Source organism: Chinchilla lanigera, unplaced genomic scaffold, assembly GCF_000276665.1.
Source record: "Chinchilla lanigera isolate Chin_1 unplaced genomic scaffold, ChiLan1.0 scaffold00039, whole genome shotgun sequence".
Taxonomy (NCBI): Eukaryota; Metazoa; Chordata; class Mammalia; order Rodentia; family Chinchillidae; genus Chinchilla; species Chinchilla lanigera.
Window position 1 is genome coordinate 4,472,722 of NW_004955440.1, and position 21,614 is coordinate 4,494,335.

General features: G+C 37.0%; 1 protein-coding gene across 1 annotated transcript in view; it reads left to right on the forward strand.

Annotated features, from left to right (window-relative positions):
- Thsd7b (thrombospondin, type I, domain containing 7B) overlaps positions 1-21,614 on the forward strand; it is a 780,466-nt gene that overhangs the window by 418,225 nt on the left and 340,627 nt on the right. The window contains exons 8-9 of the mRNA XM_013517433.1: positions 18,141-18,332; positions 19,938-20,172. Of these exons, the coding sequence (XP_013372887.1) occupies positions 18,141-18,332; positions 19,938-20,172 (427 nt within the window). The remainder of the gene's footprint in view (positions 1-18,140; positions 18,333-19,937; positions 20,173-21,614) is intronic.

Consider the following 21,614-nt stretch of genomic DNA (forward strand, 5'->3'; position numbering starts at 1 on the left):
GGGGTTTCCCTAACTGAATACTACCCCAAGCAAACATTAGAATCCTGGACAGACATAGTCTAACTGCAAAGCAACCATACTGGTACCTCTCAAAGCTTTGCCTTTTAATACATCCATTGTTTTCTACACTCTTCCTTGTCTCCTACATTACAATAGTCTTTCATAGACTAGGTTGTGTTTGCAGTGATTTAGGTACAATCTCAAAAACTAGTAAAGATTAGTAGATATATTCAAAACATTACCCAAATACAAATGGGTTAATAAAGGCTGACCTGAAGAACTCCAGTGCCTTCAAAAGCAGAAGTAAACCTGTTTATTAGGAAGTTAGAACATTACAATGGGTTTTTATAGGATGATCTAGTAAAGCTGATTACTAGTAGTATTTATTTCCTTAGGCGACAATTTGGATCTTTTTTAAAGCTTGCAAGAGGGCAAGACATTAACATGTTTGTTGCTTCTTTAATGTCCTAACACTCAGAAATCAAGTTTTTTTTACTTCTTTTGAGCAAGTGAAAAGAGTATTTCCACATTTCAAATATTTCTTCTCCAAAATACTGAAGGGAATTTAATCGCTTCTTGGCCTTTTGGCTAAGATCAAGTGAAGGGAATTTATCTACATAAGGGCCTAGGAAATTATGCATTTCTTAAATAGGTTTTTAGATTAAACTATGAGATACACTTAGAAGTACATAAAGATAGTGAAATTCTATTTGCAGTGTCAGTGTCTCAATATTTTATGAAATTAGCAAAGCTTTATTGTGTTTTTGTCTGTGCACTCAATTGAATAAAAGGCATAATAAATAAGAATTCAAAGGTAGAATTTGTTGAGGGGAAAAATAAATTAGAAACAGTAATGAAATCACACTCATATATATTGTATGAACTTCATGCATTCTATATTTGAAAGTTTGTCAAGTTATGCTTAAATATAGATTAACACTGAAAGTTTTAATATTTTTCTCTGTTTACATATGTATTCCTCCATACATAGAAGTATAAAAAAATTTTGCCACAAGCAATTGTCAAGATATTCTCTCCCAGTATAATCACTGAACAATGAAGAGAATTGAAGAATATTTCTCAACTTAAACAAGGAATATTATTTTCTGCAATTCTGGGATTCTCTGTAGGTTGAAACAAACTTCCCTTATAGACTCTTTTTCTGTTTCTATATATCAGCTTGGCAGAGTGGGCCAAAGCTAGGGGCTGGGGATTTAGCTCAGCGGCAAAAGCGCCTGCCTGGCAAGTGCAAGGTCGTGAGTTTGGTTCCCGGTACTGGAGAAAAGCCAAAACAAAAAAACAACAAAAAAAAGAGTGGGCCAAAGCTGTTTTTGACAAGTTTGAGATTTTAGGTGAAGCAATGAATGAGGCAAAAGAAACAGATTTCCTTTTCCACAATGCTGAATTTCTTTTTTTTTTTTTTTTTTTTTTTTTTTTTCTCCGGTACCGGGAACCGAACTCACGACCTTGCGCTTGCCAGGCAGGCGCTTTTGCCACCGAGCTAAATCCCCAGCCCCCACAATGCTGAATTTCATACGGATGAAATTATAAAACTTTCTGTGACAGCCTGGCCGTAAACACCGTACAATTATTTCAGAGTTGGAAAGAAGCATCCCATAGTGCCCAGATGTCCAAGGGTCTGTTTGTCATGCCCAGCACAGATTTTGTAAGTTAGCTTAGCTTTGGCTGCATGTATAGAATGGGTCGATGATTAAGATTTCACAGTTGGTGAATTTTCACATGGGAAGAAAATGTGGTTTCCTGAACTTAGTTGGTTCCCATAAACTAGAAAGGGAAAGTCACATCAGGCGAGGTCTGTAAACAGAATCATGCATCTGATGCTCAGATTGCCGATGTCAATGCTTATAATTTCATAGATGCTCACAATGCGCGGCCTGTGTAACCTCCCTCAATTGCTTCAGGGAAAGTTTCTTTCTGTGTCTTTTCAGAGGCATATGTAATGGGGATTTAACTCTTTTGTGAAAATTCTTCTGTCTCTATCTTGGCACTTCCAGTCATTTTTGATTACCTAAATGAGAGCCACGGTTGCAAAATTTTTCCTTTGACATGTCCTGCTGCCATGCAGCATTTTTTCTCAGCATTACCCCTGAGGAAGTGTGTGCTAATGGAATATTACCTCAAGCAAAATTAGAAGCCTGGGTGGGCAAATCCAACTGCCGACACAAGCACACTGACAAATCAGATGGCACCTTGCAAAGCTTTGCATAAATGTCTTTAAGTGCATTCATGGTTCTCTATACTCACCCCTTCTCCTTTTCTGTGTTATAATAGCATGCCACAGACTAACCAATGAAGGTATCCAAAATAGAAAGGGGTTAATAAAGGTGGTAGACATGTGTCATTGTCATCATCACTACCTTGCTATCATCATTAAACATTTATTATATATCTATCACCTCATTTAATCACCACTCATTTAATCATCACATAACTCCTATGATAGATTATTTAAAATCATTCACATATTTAGATGAGCAAACCAATATTTGTAAGGATGAAATAACTTGTCCAGAGGTATACAATTAATAAAGGCAAGTTAGAATTCAAACCCAGGTCTGTTTGCTTTAAAAGTAGTACTTTTACCAAAGTAGTACGATCCTGAGCAGACATATTGACATTGGTAAGTTCATGGATATTCTAAAATTTCCTCAGCTTTTGCTGGCCTTACCGATGTCAACATCTGCCTAGCTCAGTTGTGCTTAGTTGAGTTAAGCTAGTATTCATTAAACTTTCAATATAAGGAAACTACTGTTCCAGGGGATTTAGAGATACACAAGATGTATCCTTTCTTTCTGGCCAAGAAAATAATATAGTGGACTACAGATTTAAATGACATTACATAATTAAACATGTTGAACAGATGTTTTCTACCATTTATTATATCCTAGGAAGTAAGAGCCTGTATACAAATAATCCAGGAAGTGGTAGTGTAGCTGCCTAAAAGGATTAGAAAATTATTCTTATAACCAGTGGCCCAGTTAGAATAAGAACCATAAATGTCTAATGTTCTTATAGTATTGCCAAAGATACCAGGCCTTGAAGGCAATAAATATCAGCATAATTATTAATGATGTAATTAAAATTTGACCTAAGTAAAGCAATATTAATAAAGTAATGTTTGTTTCATGAAATAAGAATATATTTCTTTTCTAGCTCAGTGCAGAAAAAGGAGAACATGGGTTTCAAAAATTTGTATTCTTCCTCTTTTATTCTTCTGAGCATATAGTTTGAATTAAATGTCACTATTACAGCTATGAAGCGTTGATGAGAGTTAGGACGTTGGATTAATGAAAGGACACTGGAGTTTTGAAAAATTTCCTCAAGTTTACTCCTTGTGCTTGGAAACATCTCAGCATGCATTTTATTTATAATTTAAACTATGTCAAAGCTTCAATTTTTTTCTGAATTATTTCGATTGACTAAGAAATGGCAGTGCAAAATTGAGTCATTTTATGGAATAATAGATCAGTTTGGGGCAGACAGAGTGTATTGCACTTCAGCATTTATTCACTATAAAAGGGTATCTGAGTCAGTCTTAGAGAATACTCTTGAGATACACCAGACGAAAAGTAATTACAGCAAAAATTTGTATATTCTCAGCCCTCTTACAATTCATGCTCTTGATTTATGCAGAACATCTTTGTTTATTATGTATGCAGATTTCTAACTGACATCAATTTGGCTTGAATGAGTACTTTAGAATTATGTCTTCAGTGTTTATTCTTTCACCATTCTGTTTTTCTAATTATTACCTGCCTGAGTTTTACTTGGTTACTTTATTTTTCACATTTGTCAAGCTTCAGTAATGACTGAAGTAATCTTTTAAAAACTATTTTCTTTTTGAATCTCAAATTCTGATGGATAATGAAACATGGAACATGTTCTGAGCATTACTTTCTATGCTTTCTGATGTATAGCATTGTAATCCCATATCTGAAGTAAGTTTGTTAAACAAATTGGAAAATCTCAGTTATTATTCTAGAGTCTTAATTAGTTTGTAACATTTTGATGAGAAAATTATATAGCATAATTCTCTCCTCATTCACCACTACAAACCTTCAGTGTTGCTGTGTGGTTTGTCATTTTATCTTGTCTTTAATATTCTTCATATGTAGTCACTAGACCCCGCCATGTTCCAAAAAATTGAATAGGAGCAATTTAATTGCCAGAGAAGCAAGCACTGGAAAAGATACCAATAACACGTTTTAGAGGGAAACATGAAATACAGTGGTTGTTTCTTAAGAGTTATACAGTCAAGGAAATTTGCCTGCTTTAACATGTTTTGTTTTTGTAGATTTCTTTCTCAGTGTCACAATTCTTAGAGGCTAATTAACTTCACTTATTTCATAGATCCCAAAATATGCAGGATCTAGAGACAAGATTTGTCAATACCATAGTTGCTAAATAGCAGGCCTGTGATTCTGCATAAAAAGCCTGTACCCAGCAACTCAAGAGAAAAATCAAACTTATTTTGCTTTCTTTGTCCTTTATTCAAAGTCATGTTTCCTAGAAGCCTGGCTTATAAATTTATTAGAATCAAAGTAGTCTGTGACCTTCACTATGTTACTACCTACATTTATATTTTAAAATCTATTAATTATTATTTTGAATCAGACTCCCTTCTTAGGGTTTTACTTACACCAAGTGGTTGAATTCTTATAATAATCTGTTCCAGGGGAATTTGGGTCCAAGGAGGCCTATACTCTCGTCCTCACAGTGACCTTATGGCATAGTAGTCCTCATTGCACCAATGAGGACACTAAGAAGTTAAGTAGTATTAACAAACAAGTAACAGAGGCTGGGCTTTAAGTTCACACAGTCTGACTCCAGAGTCTGTTATGCTACAGTTAATCCTGGAATGAGAACCCTGGAATGTAGGGGTTGGGACAAATGCAGAACTAAAAAAAGTATACCTTACACTTAAAGAGACATGTTTTTCCTTTTAGTTCTCCACTATTTTTTTAACCAGAATTCACTGAAACTTAAATTAGGTGAACAGCTTTGTGCCTGGTGTTTGATGTAAGGTTGTAAAAGACAAACCCCTTCTTCGTAGTTTGTGCTTTACATGACATGGATACTCCATAAATCTTTTACCCCCAAAACAACTTTCATTGCATGAACCTGTTGTCAGTGCTGTATTACCATGCTAGAATCTCAATAATATTAGTAAATATTTGTCATGGAAAGATTGTTCTATTGCCGTATGTGAAAAACTAGTGTCGGTGTTATACGGTAAGACGTGTTGGTTTGAGAATTCTTTCCATCCAAAATGATGAAATTCTAGGTCTTAACGTATAAGGTTTAGCTCTGCTTTCCAGCAAGAAATATATTTGCTATTCATTTCTAAAAAATTGCCTTCTTCAAAGCAGCTTTATAAAACACCAAAACGTTAAGCCAAAAGAAATCGTTGATAAATCAGACTTTGGCAGAATTAGAAATTTGAATTTGCAGAAGACACTTAAAATAAAATACAAACCCCAGACACTGAGAATACATTTGCAAATCACATATTTACAAAAAATTTCTACCTAGAATGTATATACAACTTTTCAAATTCAACAATAGTATAAAGCCAGCCTCCCAGTTTAAAAATACATTTGAGAAGAACTTTCACCAGTGAAGATACTCAGATGGAAAATAATTTCACGAAAACACACTGAGTGTCATTAATCACTGGAAAAATGCAAATTAAAATTACCATGTAAATATTCTTATAGATGTATAAGAATGATGAAAATTAAACAAAGAGCAAAAACAGCTGGTCACATTCTGTGCTGCTTTGGTGCACAACAACCAGAATTCTCAAACATTTGCTCGTGGGAAAGTAGAATGGTACAGCTGCTTTGGAACTCAGCTTGTTCAGTGCCTTCTAAAACTACACTTTCTGTACAATTCAGCAATCCTATCCTTATTTACCAGAGAAAAATTAAAATGTATATTCACACAAAAATAAAGCAGTAGTGTGCTTGGCAGCTTTATTCACAATAATACAAACCTGGAAATAACCCAAAATGTGCGCCAGCAGGGAAATGGATAGAGAGGATGTGCTATGTTCATACAATGCAATACTACTCAGCAACAGAAAAGAATGAATTATTGATAGATGCAGCAATATGTATGGACTCCACATACACTTTGCTGAGTGAAAGAAGTCAGACCTACAGGCATACACACTATTTTTTTTACTTATATGGCATTTTGGGTAAAGAACAGAAGTACAGGGACAAAAAACAGATCCATGATTGCTGAGAGTTAGGCCCGGGGGAGTTGGTTTTAAAGAGGGCAGTACGAGGGAATTTCTGTGGGGATAGAGGGCTTTGTCAGGACTGTGGTGCTGTGTGTAGGATTATCCTTTGCCAAAAGCCATAGAACTCTACAGTAAAAAGAGTGAATTTTACTTGTATGCAAATTTGGAAACTCTGAGTGATGATAAAGGATGGAGAAGGGCAAGTTGACAGCTTTTTCTTGCAAGAATCTTAAAATTTATATCCTTTGACTTTGTTTTTCCATTTCTAGAAATTTGTCCTTAGAAACTTATTCAATTACACGGTCCAAAATGATGTTTACTTTGTTATTTAGCCCAGAGAAATTGAAAAGGTCTCCATTGTGCAATACAGTGGGATAGTTAAATAAATTATCATATATTGTCTATGTAGAGTAATTTTTTTTTTTTTTTTTTTTTTTTTTTTTTTTTTGAGACAGAGTCTTGTTATGTAGCTCAGGCTGGGCTGGAACTCCCTATGTAGCCCAGGCTGGCCTTGAACTCGTAGTGATCCTCATGCCTCAGCCTCCCAAGTGCTGGAAGTTTGGGCATGCACCACCATGCTTAGCTTTCTGCTTTCAAGGTTAATTACAGAGAGAAATGATAAGTATATATTGAAATGTTATCAATTTAATTTATTTACTTGCATAATCTAACATAAAAGTACTTTTATTTCAAATATTTGAGAAACTTTTAGACAATTTGAAGTACTATTGAAAGGTAGACCTCCTATTAAAACTAGTCCATATCTTTTACTGCAAAGTTTGCTAAGTATATAGCTTAGAATTTTTTCTGTGTTTTCATAATCATTTCAGTTCTTATGCTTTTTCATCAAGAAATTAGGGTGAAAAAGAAAGATAGTTTCTTTGACCCAAAACGTTAGTCTGTTTGAAATGTTCTTTATTCTCAACTTCACCAATAATATAAATATTATATGTAAGCAGTTCTTTACAATTTTCTAAATAATATTTTTCCTTAGCTTCTTTGATCCATCATTAGACCTAATAGTTCAGAGGATGATGGTACTGTCCCTTCACCAACTTACTCCACTCATTTGGAGCCTGAAAAGACCTCATGATTCTCCAAGTTTGTGTTTTGGTCTGTTTTACAGGCAGCTGAGGTCTAGAAAACCAGCAACTATGCAGACACCCTAGATATCAAAAAATATCATCAAATCCTTTCTTTGTACATTATACTGACTGCTAATTTGTACCACAATTTTCCTTTTGAATAAACATTCATTACATTACTAAGGGTGCTTACTTATTTTGTAATTGTCACTCTGGATCCACCTTTTTGAAAATTATGAAGTTTCTTTGCAAAATTCTCATGGGAAACTGGACCTCCACATTAAGCAGGTATCATTGGACCATTTTTGAGGTACAGTAGTGTGCTTTTTTTCTTCTGTACCCTTTTGAATGAGATCCCCTCCACCCTGTTGATTACCGAGGCACTCACTGGGCCTTGAGAAGTAGGATTATTGTACTTTGAAACAGACAAAAGATTTATGTGATCTGAAGAGAAACCAGAGTATAGGATTATCGTACTTTGAGTGCAACTAGGCAGAAAGTCATGTGACACAATGAGTTCTTGACTGTCATTTCAGAGACAATAGTCCTACAAATCTGACTTTCATACACGGGAGCAAAGTTTATGAGAGGAAAGTATTTAGTAAATTCCAAATACCTCCCTTCAGATATCAGTGGGGAAAGCCACACATCTCAGAACATAGTGTTAGCATAAAGCACAACCCACCATCAGCCAATATCCTAGGTCAGAAAGGAGGAACCTGGTAAGATGTGGAGAAGAGAGTAGATGAATCACTGTTCATGGCCTCCCTTTTCCTGCAGATGGGATCATATGCTGAGGAAATGTGTGTACAGGAATTTCCGATAGGTTGCAGAGAAAGCAAAAACCAAAACAGTGAGGTAGTGTTTAGGCACAGCATAGATGTGAGCTTGCCAGCTCTTACCGTCCCCTCCAGACTTATTATGATGTGGGATAGTTGCGAAATCCCTGCATGCCGACAGAAACTATGGAAATGTTGACGTCACAGGAAATAGGACTTTGCCTGGAGTCAGGTATAGTTGGTGTGAAGTGTGTGGACTAGAAAATCAGACACTGTGATAGGGAATCTACAAATTAACAGTGGGTGCAGGTGCACTTTCAAAGACTGGGTGATAATACACAAGTGTCAGTTTGATGGAAATAGCTCATTTATAGAACAAGCAAAGATTCACAAGAGGATGTGTAACAATGGTATGCACCTGTTTCTTTGACAATCCAGGAGAAAAGAACAAAAGAAAGGGGATAAACAGTTTTAGGAAAATGAGGAGGTTGTGGTAGCTTACATCTGTAATTACAGGTACTTGGAAGACTTAGCAGGAGGATTGTAAATTCAAGGCCAGCTTGGGCAACTTGGAGTCTGTCTTAAAATAAAACCAAATATGACTGAGCATTTAGCTCAGTGGTAGAGTATTTGCCACCCTGTGTGAGATCCGGAGTTTAATCCCAAGTACTAAAAAAATGAGTGGTGGGAGGACAGAAAGTTCCTTAAGTGAACACCTTCTTAGGACACTCCCATTTGTGCCCATAGGGCCTTGTGAGCAGTTGATATTTTTAGGGAAACAGTTCCTTTCCTCCCCCACATTTGAGTCATAATGACTAATTTTCAAGTTTTGCACACAAATAAAACTGTGTTTACTTCCCCTGGAATGTGAGAGTGGACCTAAAGAAAGGTAAGATTTTGTCCTTTAGTCACTCTGTTACATTTTATGAAATCCTTTCAACATTTTTAGCATGTAGAGTTTGCCCATAAACTCTAGATTCTACTTCAGTACTTCAGCATCTTCTATTACTTTGGATAACACTTAATACAATAAACATGAACTCTGGATATTCAGTTACAATTGACCCTTATGTAGTATGACAGTTAATCTTTATGTCAACTTGATTGGACTAAGAGACTCCTGGAAAGCTGATTGGATCATGGGGTGCTATACTCATAAGTTGATTATTTCACTAGTGTTGGTAGGTGAATGTGGCCCTAGTAAGTGGGGCCCAGGTGGCGGAGTGCTGCTAGTACATGGGAGGGTCTCTAAAGGCATCTGTTTTTGGTGGCTATATCGTTTTCTGTTCTTCCTCTGTCTACTGCTACCTGGATGCTACCAAGTGAGCAGCTTTGCTCTGCCATGACTTCTGCCATGATGATTCTACTTTGGGGCCAACTAACTATGGACTGAACCCCCATGAAACTATGAACCAAATGAACATCTCCTCCCTTAAATTATAGATTTTAGGTATGGCTCAAAAAAGGGAAAGTTGACCAATATGTGTAGCCAGCTACTTAAATTTTCCTGTGCATGTGTAGAAGACATGAGGATTAATAAAACACCTGAATTAAGAAATGAATTCTAAGCTGGGTGTAGTACTACTGCCTGTAATCTTAGCACTCTGGGAGGCTAAGGCAGAAGTATTGCAAATTCAAACTAGCCTGGCTAACTAGGGAGAACCTGTCTTAAATAAAATGGGGCCTGGGGATATAACTCAGTGGGAAAATTATTTAACTTACACAAAATTTGGGGTCTTCATCTGTAAGTGAGCCCATTGGCAGCTCCTATCACATAGGACTGCTGTAAAGTTAAAATGAATTGATATATGTAATGTACTGGGACCTGGAGTACACTAAGTGTCTTGTGTTTCCTGGTATTAACCAATTGAGTGGTCACATGCATAATCTTATAATATTGTGCTGGATACATTTTAAATGATCAGAAATTGTTATCTGCTATCAGTATGGTATTGGGATGGTATGGTATGGTAGCATCCCATTATGATAATATCATTATGGTATAGTACTGGGATGGTTGGTCAGTTAGTGCTTCTAAAAGGAGCATTATTATATAGATACAGTTTCAGCAAACTACTGCCTATTGTAAAAATGTTTATTCTTAAAATATATGTTTGCATTACTTTTGCATAGCACATTCCACCATTTTCTTTTCCAGTCCTTACTTTACCATTTTCCCTTTGGACTACCCACTTATTTCTCCATATTGCACACTTTTTAAAATCTGCTTTTTTTTTACTTTGAAAAATATTACCCTATTTCACCCCACCCGACTTTACTATTCCCAGATAATCAAAGTGCCTATTGGGGCTTATTCCCTCATTGCTCTTTTAACTGGTGTCCTGATAATGAACTGTATGGAATTCCTTCATCATGAGAGTAGCTAAAATAATGTGAATTGAATGGGAGGGGAGTCCAAGACATGGTGGTAGTGGTGGGGAGAAGAAGGGTAAAGAACTAAGATGTCTTATGCTCACATACCAACTCCGCATGATGAATATAATTATTATGTACTACAAACATGTACTACTAACAAAAAATTTTATAAATAACAAAAAAGCACCTTATAGAGAAAAATAAAGAATGTAAAGCAAAAGGCATCTGTAAGATGTGAATCTGGAGAAAATACAACAAAATGGATGATACTATAATTTGAAACATCTTACAGATCTGTTTTCCTGGTCCAGCTGAAACACATACTAAATGTATAAGTAAAAAACTTTGTGTAAGTTTTTTAGCTTTTGTATGTGTCAGGTGTAACCACAGCTCCATACTATTGATGTTAACACTGACACTCAGTAAAACACTACAAGTAGTGTGATTAGCTAGAGTTGAAGCTGACCCGAAGCTTTCCTAAATACCAGATATTATTATTATCTTAATGCAGTTGATGTTTTTAGTCATTAACATTAAAATACTTCAAGTTTCTTTATTCATGTAAACTAGGTAGATAAATAAGCTTTAAATTCTGAAAATAGCAAGCAGAAACATTAATCACCTGGCTAGAATATTAAGATGTTTCAGTGACTTCTGTTTTGCCTCTAGCTTTTGTTCCATATTTTATTGGCTTAAACTATAAACATTTCCTTTGCTGATTAGAATCTCAGTCCAGAAGTGGCCAGAGGCTACTTGCTTTTGAAGAGATAACATTTAGATTTCCAAAATGGAATTAAATGCATATGAATTCCCCTAAATTTTTTCAGCATTGTCTGTTGATATCTTACTCAGCTGTAGGCAATCATTTGATCAACATTTATTGGCATTCTTTTCTGAGATTTAAATAGGACATAAAGTCTTATGACATGTATGTTCAATAATGGTTTCATTATTTTCTGTAGACAGTATAACACTATATGAGGAAATATCAATATAGTACCAAGTATGTATTATTTTTGGAAGAGTTGATACTTTGAAATAGCTATTAACACAAACATACTTATCTGCTTATTCTATAGATTTGTGGATGTCTGTGTTTATTTCTGTATCGTCTATATATTTATTCTTTTATTATTTTGGGCATTTATACTCTAGAGTCTGAAACTAAGAATTGTAGACTGTGCTGTTTGTTAACTGGTATAGAAAAGAGATGGTGGCTCATTATTAATCTGTACTGCGTTAGAGATCCAAAACAAAAGACACCGAAGGATGTATAATATATAGTATATATTTGCTTTCATTATTACTTTGATGTAGAAAGTTCAAACTCTGACAAAAAAATTTTTGTTAAATTTTAGTTATTTGACTAGTCATCACAGAGACCCTGCCATACAGGTTTATAATTTAAGTAATGTGTCCATTTGAAGCAGAGGAAGAAACATTCTTTTTATATATATATATATATATAACTTGGTTTTTTGAGACAGGGTCTCGATATGCAGTTCAGGCTGATCTTGAGCTCACTTTGTAGCCCAGGCTGGCCTTGAACTCGCAATGATCCTCCTGCCTCAGCCTCCTGAGTGCTGGGATTACAGGTGCGCCACCATGCCTGGCTTTGAGAAACATTCTTAAAGAACCATTAATGTATAAACATGTTGAAGAATCTTTCTCTTAGTAATTTTGCCTTTCCATGGGAATAGGCAGTCTTTAGAAAAGCAATGTGTGCTATAAGAAGATCCTAGTCATCTGTGGCACAGTCCACAGAATCATAAGCAAGCAAAATTAGATAATGACTGTGATCCCAAAATTCCATTCATAGGCGTAAACCTAAAAGAATTGAAAACATGTACTCAAATAAGTACATGTTCCTGGTCATTTATAATGGTTCTGTACATAATAGTCAGAACATGGGAACAGGCCACAGGTCCACCAACCAATGAGAAGATTTATAAATTGTGGTATATACACACAATTGGATGTTACTCATTCATAAAATGCAGTGAAACAAAGAGCAATGTGGATGAGCCTCCACAATATGGTGTTAAGAGGCTAGACACAAAAGGTCACAAGTTATATAATTTAATATATATGAAATTCTTGCAGTAGTCTATGAAGACAGAATGTAAATTAGTGGTTATTGTGTATGTTCTAAAGGCCTCTGAAAAGTGTACTTTAACATTTAATTTCATTTTATGTGAATTTCACAATATTATTTTGTTGAAACACTTAGTCATAAGTTCAAACCAGAACCGCGTCCCACAATCACAGCTGGTTTGAATACACCTTTGCACTAGGAGAGAACACAGAGTTTGTCATTATTGATCCCAGGGAGTCTGGCGAGGACTGGGAGTTGTTTCAGAGCCTTCTTGAAAGATGAATTCAATTTCTCTCCTAAATATGTTGTATTTTATTATAACATTAGATTACCAGCAGTTGTGCATAATCATTTTTAATGGGTAAGCTTATGTCCTATGTGCTGCCTTATTTTCTGTGCTTGCCTGATATTTCAGTTGTTTTCATTGATCCACCCAGGAAAATGAAAATGGGAAAGTGAAATGCACCTCTTTTGTAATGGGTTCTCTGTATACAATGAGCACATAATTCTATCAATAAAGATGGACAAATGAGGTTATTCAGGGTCAGGTGCTTTAATTTTTGGCTCTTAAATATTTACATTAGGCAGAAATATCAGTAAAATTATCTGGAAAATTACAAATATTCTTTATATCATATGTGAGCCTATCTATGAAGCTATTGGTAGTTTTTTGCACCCAGTATGAATGGTAAAGTTCGTGCTTTCCATGGTTATGATGTAAATGCCTACAGTTTGTCAGATAAAGAAAGCCCTGAGTTTTATATGGGAGATATCCTTGCAAACAATATTTTTCAATGTTTTTACGTGTTGAAAACATGACATTTGTTATGGTTAGTGTCTGGATGTCCCCCCGCAAAGCCTCCTGCAGTTAGGAGCCTTCTAGAATTTATGATTGATCCATGCAGGCTTCTAGAGTTTATGATTGATCTATGGTCCAATGCTGGGATTATGGGTGTGAGTGCTACACCCACCCTGGGGCAGGTGGTTTGCATGCAGTGTAAGGGAGGGAAAAAAGCTTGCTCTTCCCGCTGCTCCTCCCATTTTGCTCTTGTTGTTTTTTGCTGTCTTCTACCGCTATGAACTTTTGCCCTCTGCCATGTGCCACTCTGCCTTGGAGCCAACCAGGTATGGACTGAAACTGCTACAAACTGTGAACTAAATAAACCTTTTCTTCCCTAGTTTTGAGCATCAGATGTTTTGTCTCAGCAATGAGAGAAAAGTAACCAACACATCATTTGTGGGATACCTTGATATATATAAATTATGCATATATATATAAATTATGCATAAATTATTCTTAATCCTTAGACTGTCCTTGACAGGTGAATGTTATTATTTCATAAATGAGATAAGTGTGGTTCAAAAAAAGTGAGTGTTACCAGTGCAAGAGGGTAATTGTTGGTGGCTAGGACTCATCTTCTGACATTTACCTGGGCTGTCTAGGCCAGACTGCAGCTAAACTCACTGTACAGCTTTTCTTTTGCAAGATTCTTAATATAATAAGTCACAAAAGAATTGCAGAGTCTGCATATGATGATGAGCTTGAACTCCTTAAAAATTTGATGTTTGCTTACATTTCTGAAGTACGCTATTTAAACAAACTATCAAAACATTGATGCGAGTGTTGAGATTTACCTGCATTGAAGAAAACAAGTATATCAGTTTGTGAGAAAGCTTAGGTTTTAAAGAGTGTTTGAGGCTCCCCATTATAGCACATACCTGTAATCTCAGCACTCTGGGAGACTGAGGTAAGGGCAATCCAAGTTTCAGCCCAAGCCAGCCCAGGGAACTTAGTAGCTTAACCAGACTCTGTCTCAAAAAAAGTTAGTACATGTTTGTAGTACCTGCTGTTTACAGGTGTGATGGACTGACAACTGGTGTTTAACAGGTAGCATCCAGCTGAACTGAATCAGCATGGTGCTGGATGTGGAGGGCCCACTTGAGGATTGTTCCCAGCAGCATAAAAAGGAGAACTGGAGAGGAATAAGTGGGGCTGTTGGTTCTCCTGGAAGAGCTTGTAATGCTCATTTCCTGATACGAACTCAGCTATTCTCATCGTTGGACGAGCTCAGGACCTTGTTGTCACTAAGAATGGCTGCAGTTCACTTTGAGGGAGCTCTGGTCCTTACTTTGAGCAGCACTTCCTGATTCTGGAGAGGAAGATGGTGCACTGTTCAGGGTCCTGAAGAAGCTTGTTGTGCTGGCGTTCCTGATATAGACTCTGCTGTTCTCTTCATTGGAGGAGTTTGGGAGCTCATTGTCACCCAGATGGCTGTAGTACTTTTCGGGGGAGTTCTAGTCCTTACTTTGAGCATCACTTTCTGGTTCCAGTGCAGGTCCTTCAGGTTTCTGGTATAGATCCTTCTCCCCCTGGTGCAGATTTTCGAGCTCCACCACTGACCTTTAGACCTTCCCAGTACAAACCCATGAAAGAGACTTGCATGGAACATTGTCATGGGCCCTTGGTCACCAGTTGAACTTGTCGGGGGCATTGTTATGGGCTCTAGGTCTTCAGCTAGATTCATGCAGAACATTGCCATGAGATCCAAGCCTTCAGCTGGATTCTTTTGGTCTCTAGTGTGTGGACAGTTTGCCCACACTCTTTGTATATGACTCTTTGGGTGACTATTGTAAAATAATATTATAAACTGTGTGTCCTGTATAGTATTGTTTCCCCTGAAAACCCTGACTACAAAAACAGGCCTCATGTGAAGTGGTTACACATACATAATACAACCTGTTTCTTTTGTAAATCCCCTTTCCTTACCCTTTCTCCCACTGTCTCCTCCTCTAATCAAAATAACACATTTTGAAAAGGGCACAGTGAGGGCCCTGTGTGTGTATGTGTGTATGTGTGTGTGTGATTACTGGGGAGGGTGTTATACAGTATTCAGATCATGAAAAGCCAGAGCAACTTGGAACTTAAGGAAGGCAGATAAACAAAATCTATATGTATCTAAATCTTTCAGAATTTGATGTCAAATACCTAGTCTAACGCAGATTCCCAGCCTCACGTACTCTTAGTGTTAACTGTCTTCTAAGTACTTCAATTTTCTCATCACTGTACCTTTTCTGACACTTCCCTTCCTGCACTGTCAATAATCCCAGCCTTCCTCTGTCACCAACTAAAGAGGACCATGCCATTCCCCAACAAATTCTTCTTTTCTGTCAGTCACTACAGCATTTTCCACTTCAATCACACATTTACAGCTTGATATTATTTTGGAGTTTGGCTTTATTTTTATGGATATAGCTCACCTCTATCACTAGTCATAAACTCCAGGAAGATAAATAGGAATAATTTCATCTGTTTTTACTACATCATGATGTCTTAGACATAATATGTGCTCATCATATAATACCTGATAGTTTATAATTCTTGAAGACAGAGTTTTAAAAAAAATATATTCAAAAAAATGCCATTTTCAGGGGAGAGTTGTTCCCAGAAATGGATTGCCACTGATGAAATAAGGTGGAAAGCACCACATACTGTTTCCCTCCGAGGAAGTTTCCAATGTATATTTCTACTTTCAACATTCTGAGAAGTTCCTCAGTTATGAGACCACCTTTAGTGTTTTTAACTCAGGACTTTTCATGTCCCCTACTTTTATAAGACTACTATAAATGTCCCCTACTCCTGTAAATGTTCCTTGTAAGATGTTGCTTTAGTGTTTTGAGCAAGAAATATGCTAGTAGTGTTCACAAATGTAGAAATTAAATTTTGATGACATGTGGGTTGGACACCTTCTTTGTCCTACCTGCTTCTGCCGTGGGGAATCACTGCCATTCACTGTCCTGGGGTGTATGAATGGGGGTGTGTGCAGTGTCAACTCAAACTGAACATGGACTGACCCTGAAAGAGACTCATGGGAGATAGTCTTTCAGCTTGATTATCTACCAGAATCTCTTCTCATACTTTGCTTGGAAAGGTTTATTTGTACCTCAAGGGCAATGAATGCAACCTCATTTACAAATATAAATGCAAATATCAGCCATAGTCTCTCTTCTCCTTCAAGCACTCTCCCTGACAGAGAGACTTGTTTTATTTACTTCCTTAGAAGAAGAATATTCATCTCTTTGGAGTCAGGCAGAACATGGCTAATGAGAAAACCAAAGTTCTGGACTCAAAGGGTATGGAAATGATTGCCATGCAGGCCTAGGTAGTCTTGAGCCCCTTATCGTCTGTAAGCCTCTGACTCCTCATCTGTGAGATGAGATGGGTCACCCTGCCTCTCAGAGCTGCTTAGAAGGCATCAGTAATACATGCTCAGCCCGAATAATATTTGTAAAACCCACAGCCTGGCACCAGGGCAGACTTGCTCAATAAGTTTGTCACCTGTGTTGTTGTTGTTGTTGTTTTTGTTTCAGACATATCATGACAAGAGAATGCAAAGTTGTAAAGTTCCTCAGATAAGGTTGCCTCTCTCCTATATAGCTTCCATTCTACATTTTATGTTGTTACAGTATTTAAAACAATAAATGATGTCACTTCTTTGTGTCCTCTGTTTTTTTGAAGAGATTATTAGTGATGGGAATAATAGGAATTAAATTTTTCTCTCTAAATAATTCTAATAATAGTATGTGACTAACCTTTTAGAGGTTTTAGAGAATTTTTTTTTAGGAATCATTATAGTATTTTGAACTAGGGAAAGAGTAAGTTAGAAATGACCCCAATTAGTGTTACCAACTATTCATTGGTAAGAAACCACCTTTCTTATTTTAAAGTTTCTGAAGCTTGTACTATTATAGATTGGAGGACTGCAAGTGGTTTTTATAGGAAGGCATTGTGTCCAGTGTGACACTGGTAATCCTCTTCATTTGGTGGATCTTAATGCCATAGTCTTGAATAGCTAGTTTTGGTTTAGTAATTCATTAAATTATTCAAAGAGGAAATCATTAATTTCTTAGGGGGAACTCTAGATTGCCTTTTAACTTTGTGTAAACACTTTATAAAAATTTTTGCTGCTAGCCCATTCCATTTTATTTTCAGATTATTTACCACCATGCACAAAAAGTACAAAACTGAGTAATAATCTTGCTTAAAATTTCTGTTTAAGAAGTAAAATCACCTGAAAGAAAGCTAGAATGATGAAATTCTTTATGCAGTTAGATTACAAGGTTTGAGATAGGTCACAAGGTTGTGATTTTCAGGCCACTCCAACCTTCACTTTGTAAAAATGTGTGTATTTGTTACATACAGCTATTGACATGTGAGTCATGGTTAGCTCCAGCCATCCATGGCTAAAGTCTTCCTAGAAGAAGCCATCTATATCCCTTTATAATCTAACCTCATAAAACATGGCAAATGGGAATTTTGCTGCAGTATCTACATTTCTAAGTGCCAAATTATCTCCTGGCATTTTCTTTTTACATGAACAGTATGAATAGCTGAAGAAACCACCTTTTTTATATTTTATTGATTTAGATACCAGCTGAAGTGCTATTTGAAATAATAGAAGAAGCCATGAACCTACATGTTCCTTGAATGGTCTTAATTATGGATTAATAAGCATCTGTCTTAATCTGATTGATTGCAGGAGAAGATGTATCAGGCAGTCTCTGCCCAGTGCCTCCTCCTCCTGAACGGGTTCCTTGTGAAATTCCCTGCCGAATGGATTGTGTGGTGAGCGAGTGGACATTGTGGTCATCTTGCTCCCAGTCCTGTTCAAATAAGAACTCTGACGGGAAACAGACAAGGTCAAGATATGTCCTAGCACTGGCTGGAGAAGGTGACAGAATTTTTTCAAATCTGGATTCAGTAGCTCAGTTCTAATAATATACTGCAGAAATAGCCACACATGGGTAATATCTTGGTCCTCTGACTCCAAATTAACAGTTTCGTGGAAATGCATAGTTATTTCTTTTTAATTTTCTAATTTATTTATGCTTGGTTTACGTAATCAGATGAATTCAATTGAATATTACTTTTTATTACACTTCTAAGAGAAGAAAGCAAAGTTTGATTGATGCACATCCAGTTTCTGTCTATGTGGCTGGATACGTAACTGGATATCTCTGGTAAAATGAGTTCCAAATTAGGAATCCGGAGACCCGACTTCTCGTCCAGGAGCTGCCAATACCATTGGCAAGTACCTGATCCGTGTGCCCTGATTTCCTGTTCTGTCACGCTGACATGCTGGGGGTGGGAAGAGAACAGGAAAGCTGTGAAAATGGCTTTGAAGAATGTAAAAAGTGCTATGGGAATGTGAACAGTGACATCAGAACAAATTAGAGAAGCAGCTGCTTCTATCATTTATAGCAATGGTCTCTGTCCCCAGATACATGCGCCATTGCTTTCATGTCTCCCTTTGGCTTCATCCGCTGTCAGGGCACTTGGAACAGCAAGACTGTAAGGCCACTGGCTGTGAGGAGCTCCTTCTTAAACAAGATCCTGCTCTGTGATCCTGGGAAATGGGGACAGGCTCAAGATGAAGGAAGATTTTCATATTCTTAGAGTGCAGTTATAGCTCTCACTTATCTTATATATTTCTGGAAATTGAAAAAAAAAACTCAGAAGTATTTAACTGGGAAAAAAGTAACAAAAATAACAGAATCAAGGTTATAGATCTTGGGCAATTAGCTAACTGAATTAAAATATGATAGAATGGAACAGTGGAAAAAGATAAATACTTTAGATAAATATCACTTTTTACATTGAAAAAGAGAGAGAAAAGTGGAATTTGACGATCTGATGCACACAAGAGTGTAAAGGTGCACATCCATCTGGTGTGGCTGCCAGAGGGCAGCACACTGTCAGATACAGTTTAGAGTTTAAGAATTAGCTCTCTCTTGCCAATCTTTGAAAGATGCTCATGGGTTTCTTAAATTGTAGCAAAATGTGTTTCTTGATGGAGGCTGAGTATCTTAAAACAGCTATTTTAGAAAAATAATACCTTTCTTAAGATATAGAGAACATGTGAGTGTGAATTTGTGCGTTTGTATGTGTGTCTGTATGTGTGTTCAACAAAATATTACTCCACGGTTGTGTGCTATTGTATCTAATGAATTTATATAGACAAAACAGTGTTGAACAAAAGGCAAATTTCTTTGCAGTTTAACTCAATGATGTGTGCTCCAGAGGTGAATAGGAGACTTAATTAATTTCATAATCTATTTGATGTGGACTACTGCTCATTATTTAGGAGAGAAGAGTGTAATATATTATCATGAATTTGTTACTCAGGACCGAATTCTTTGACCTTAGAGTAGGAAGAAAGGATTAGTGGTTTAGGTCTTGAGACCATTAAACAGGAAAAGCAACAGAACCAAGAACGACAATAACAGTACCATCAACAGTTATGTTTTCACTTTTTTCTTTTCTTTTTTTATGGCAGGTGGAAAACCATGTCCACCTAGTCAAGCTCTCCAAGAACATCGTTTATGCAATGACCATTCCTGTATGCAGCTTTACTGGGAGACAGCACCGTGGGGCCCCTGTTCTGAAAACACGTTGGTAACTGCCCTCAATGCAACCATTGGCTGGAATGGAGAAGCTACCTGTGGTGTAGGCATTCAGACGCGGAGGGTCTACTGCGTGAAGAGTCACGTGGGACAAGTGATGACCAGAAGGTATCATCAATCTCTTACTGAAAGTACAAACTATAATTACATAATTGTATGCTGTATTTGGAAATACTAACCAAGGAACTCATGTGCCCAGGTTTTTGCCAGAGTAAGAAGGGATTTTGTTGTTGTTGTTTGACCTTTTAAAGCCTAAAGTATATGACTCCAACAAAGATTACTGCACTGATAGATCATTGGTGCATTCATGATATTTTATTAGGTAGCGGATTAAAGTAAATAATGTTCTGAAACACTGAATGTATTTAAATAATCAAACAAAATTTCGCAGATCCAACCTCAATATTTTTGACAGCTTTTAAATCAGGAGAGATGAGGTTAATGTAAAAGTAGGTTTTGTGCTTTGGAGATTTGAGTTTTCCCCTGCTTTGGACTCCACCAATCTTTTCTACAAGGAACAGCACAATCTGGACAGCTATTCTGATTAGACTAATCTGTACCCTCAAGTTGGATGCACTTACATGCTTGCTATGTTCTCTGCACATGGAGATAAAAAACTTTCAAAGGCAGAAGGAAAAGATAGACATGGGAGCTAAGATACAGTTTTCAAAAAGTTTCAAGAATTTCAAGTGTTGGGATGAAAAGAGTAATTGACTGGAGACCTAGGTTGTGGGTGTTCCATCTTTAAACAAATCTTTTGGTAGGTCTAGCCGACAAGAATAGTAAAGAAGAAAATATATGACCTATTTCATACTCAAAGATGGAGAAGCTGGCTTATCCACGGAGATTTCCCTGTGGCCATATTTGGAGACCCTATCCTAGCCACAGAAACGGTGGGTCACCAGCATGGGGTGCTGAGAGCTTTGGTCCAGTGTTACAAGCTTGGCAATACAGTCCTTCCCTAGGAAATTTCCAGCTGGGAAATGAAGCTCTGTCTCCTTTGTATTTATGATGCTCTTAGAATATGAACTGAGAGTTGCCACAGCCATGATAAGGCTTGCTGGAAAAAGCAAGAGGAGAGAATAAAAGTGATGTTTAGAAAGAATCAGAAATATATGATTAACAAATTTTGGCAGCATTGAGCACTGTCCCCTGGTCTCCTAACAACACCCCTGCCCCTCCTGACAACATAGCAGATGCATTTACTCATTGCCTAATTCAGTTTGATTGTATTCCTGTCTATGGGCAACTCATACTCCAGGATAATATCACCCACAACACCATGGTGAAAGGGTTCAAGCCCTTCCACACTGCCATGGAGGCCCTTTTGGCTCTGTGTAAGGAAGGGCACTGAGCTGAATTAGTGCAAACTGGCCAGACTGCCCACTATTAATGTTTGAGCATCTGATGAGCATGTAGCCCTGCACACATCCTTAAAGCTGTGACTTCTGGTTATCCATAGCTATTTAGACCTAGCCCCTGTCTCTTCCTAAGCATGACTTCCATGGGGCTAGCTTTGAAGATTATTGTTGCAACCCCAACCTTTAGCA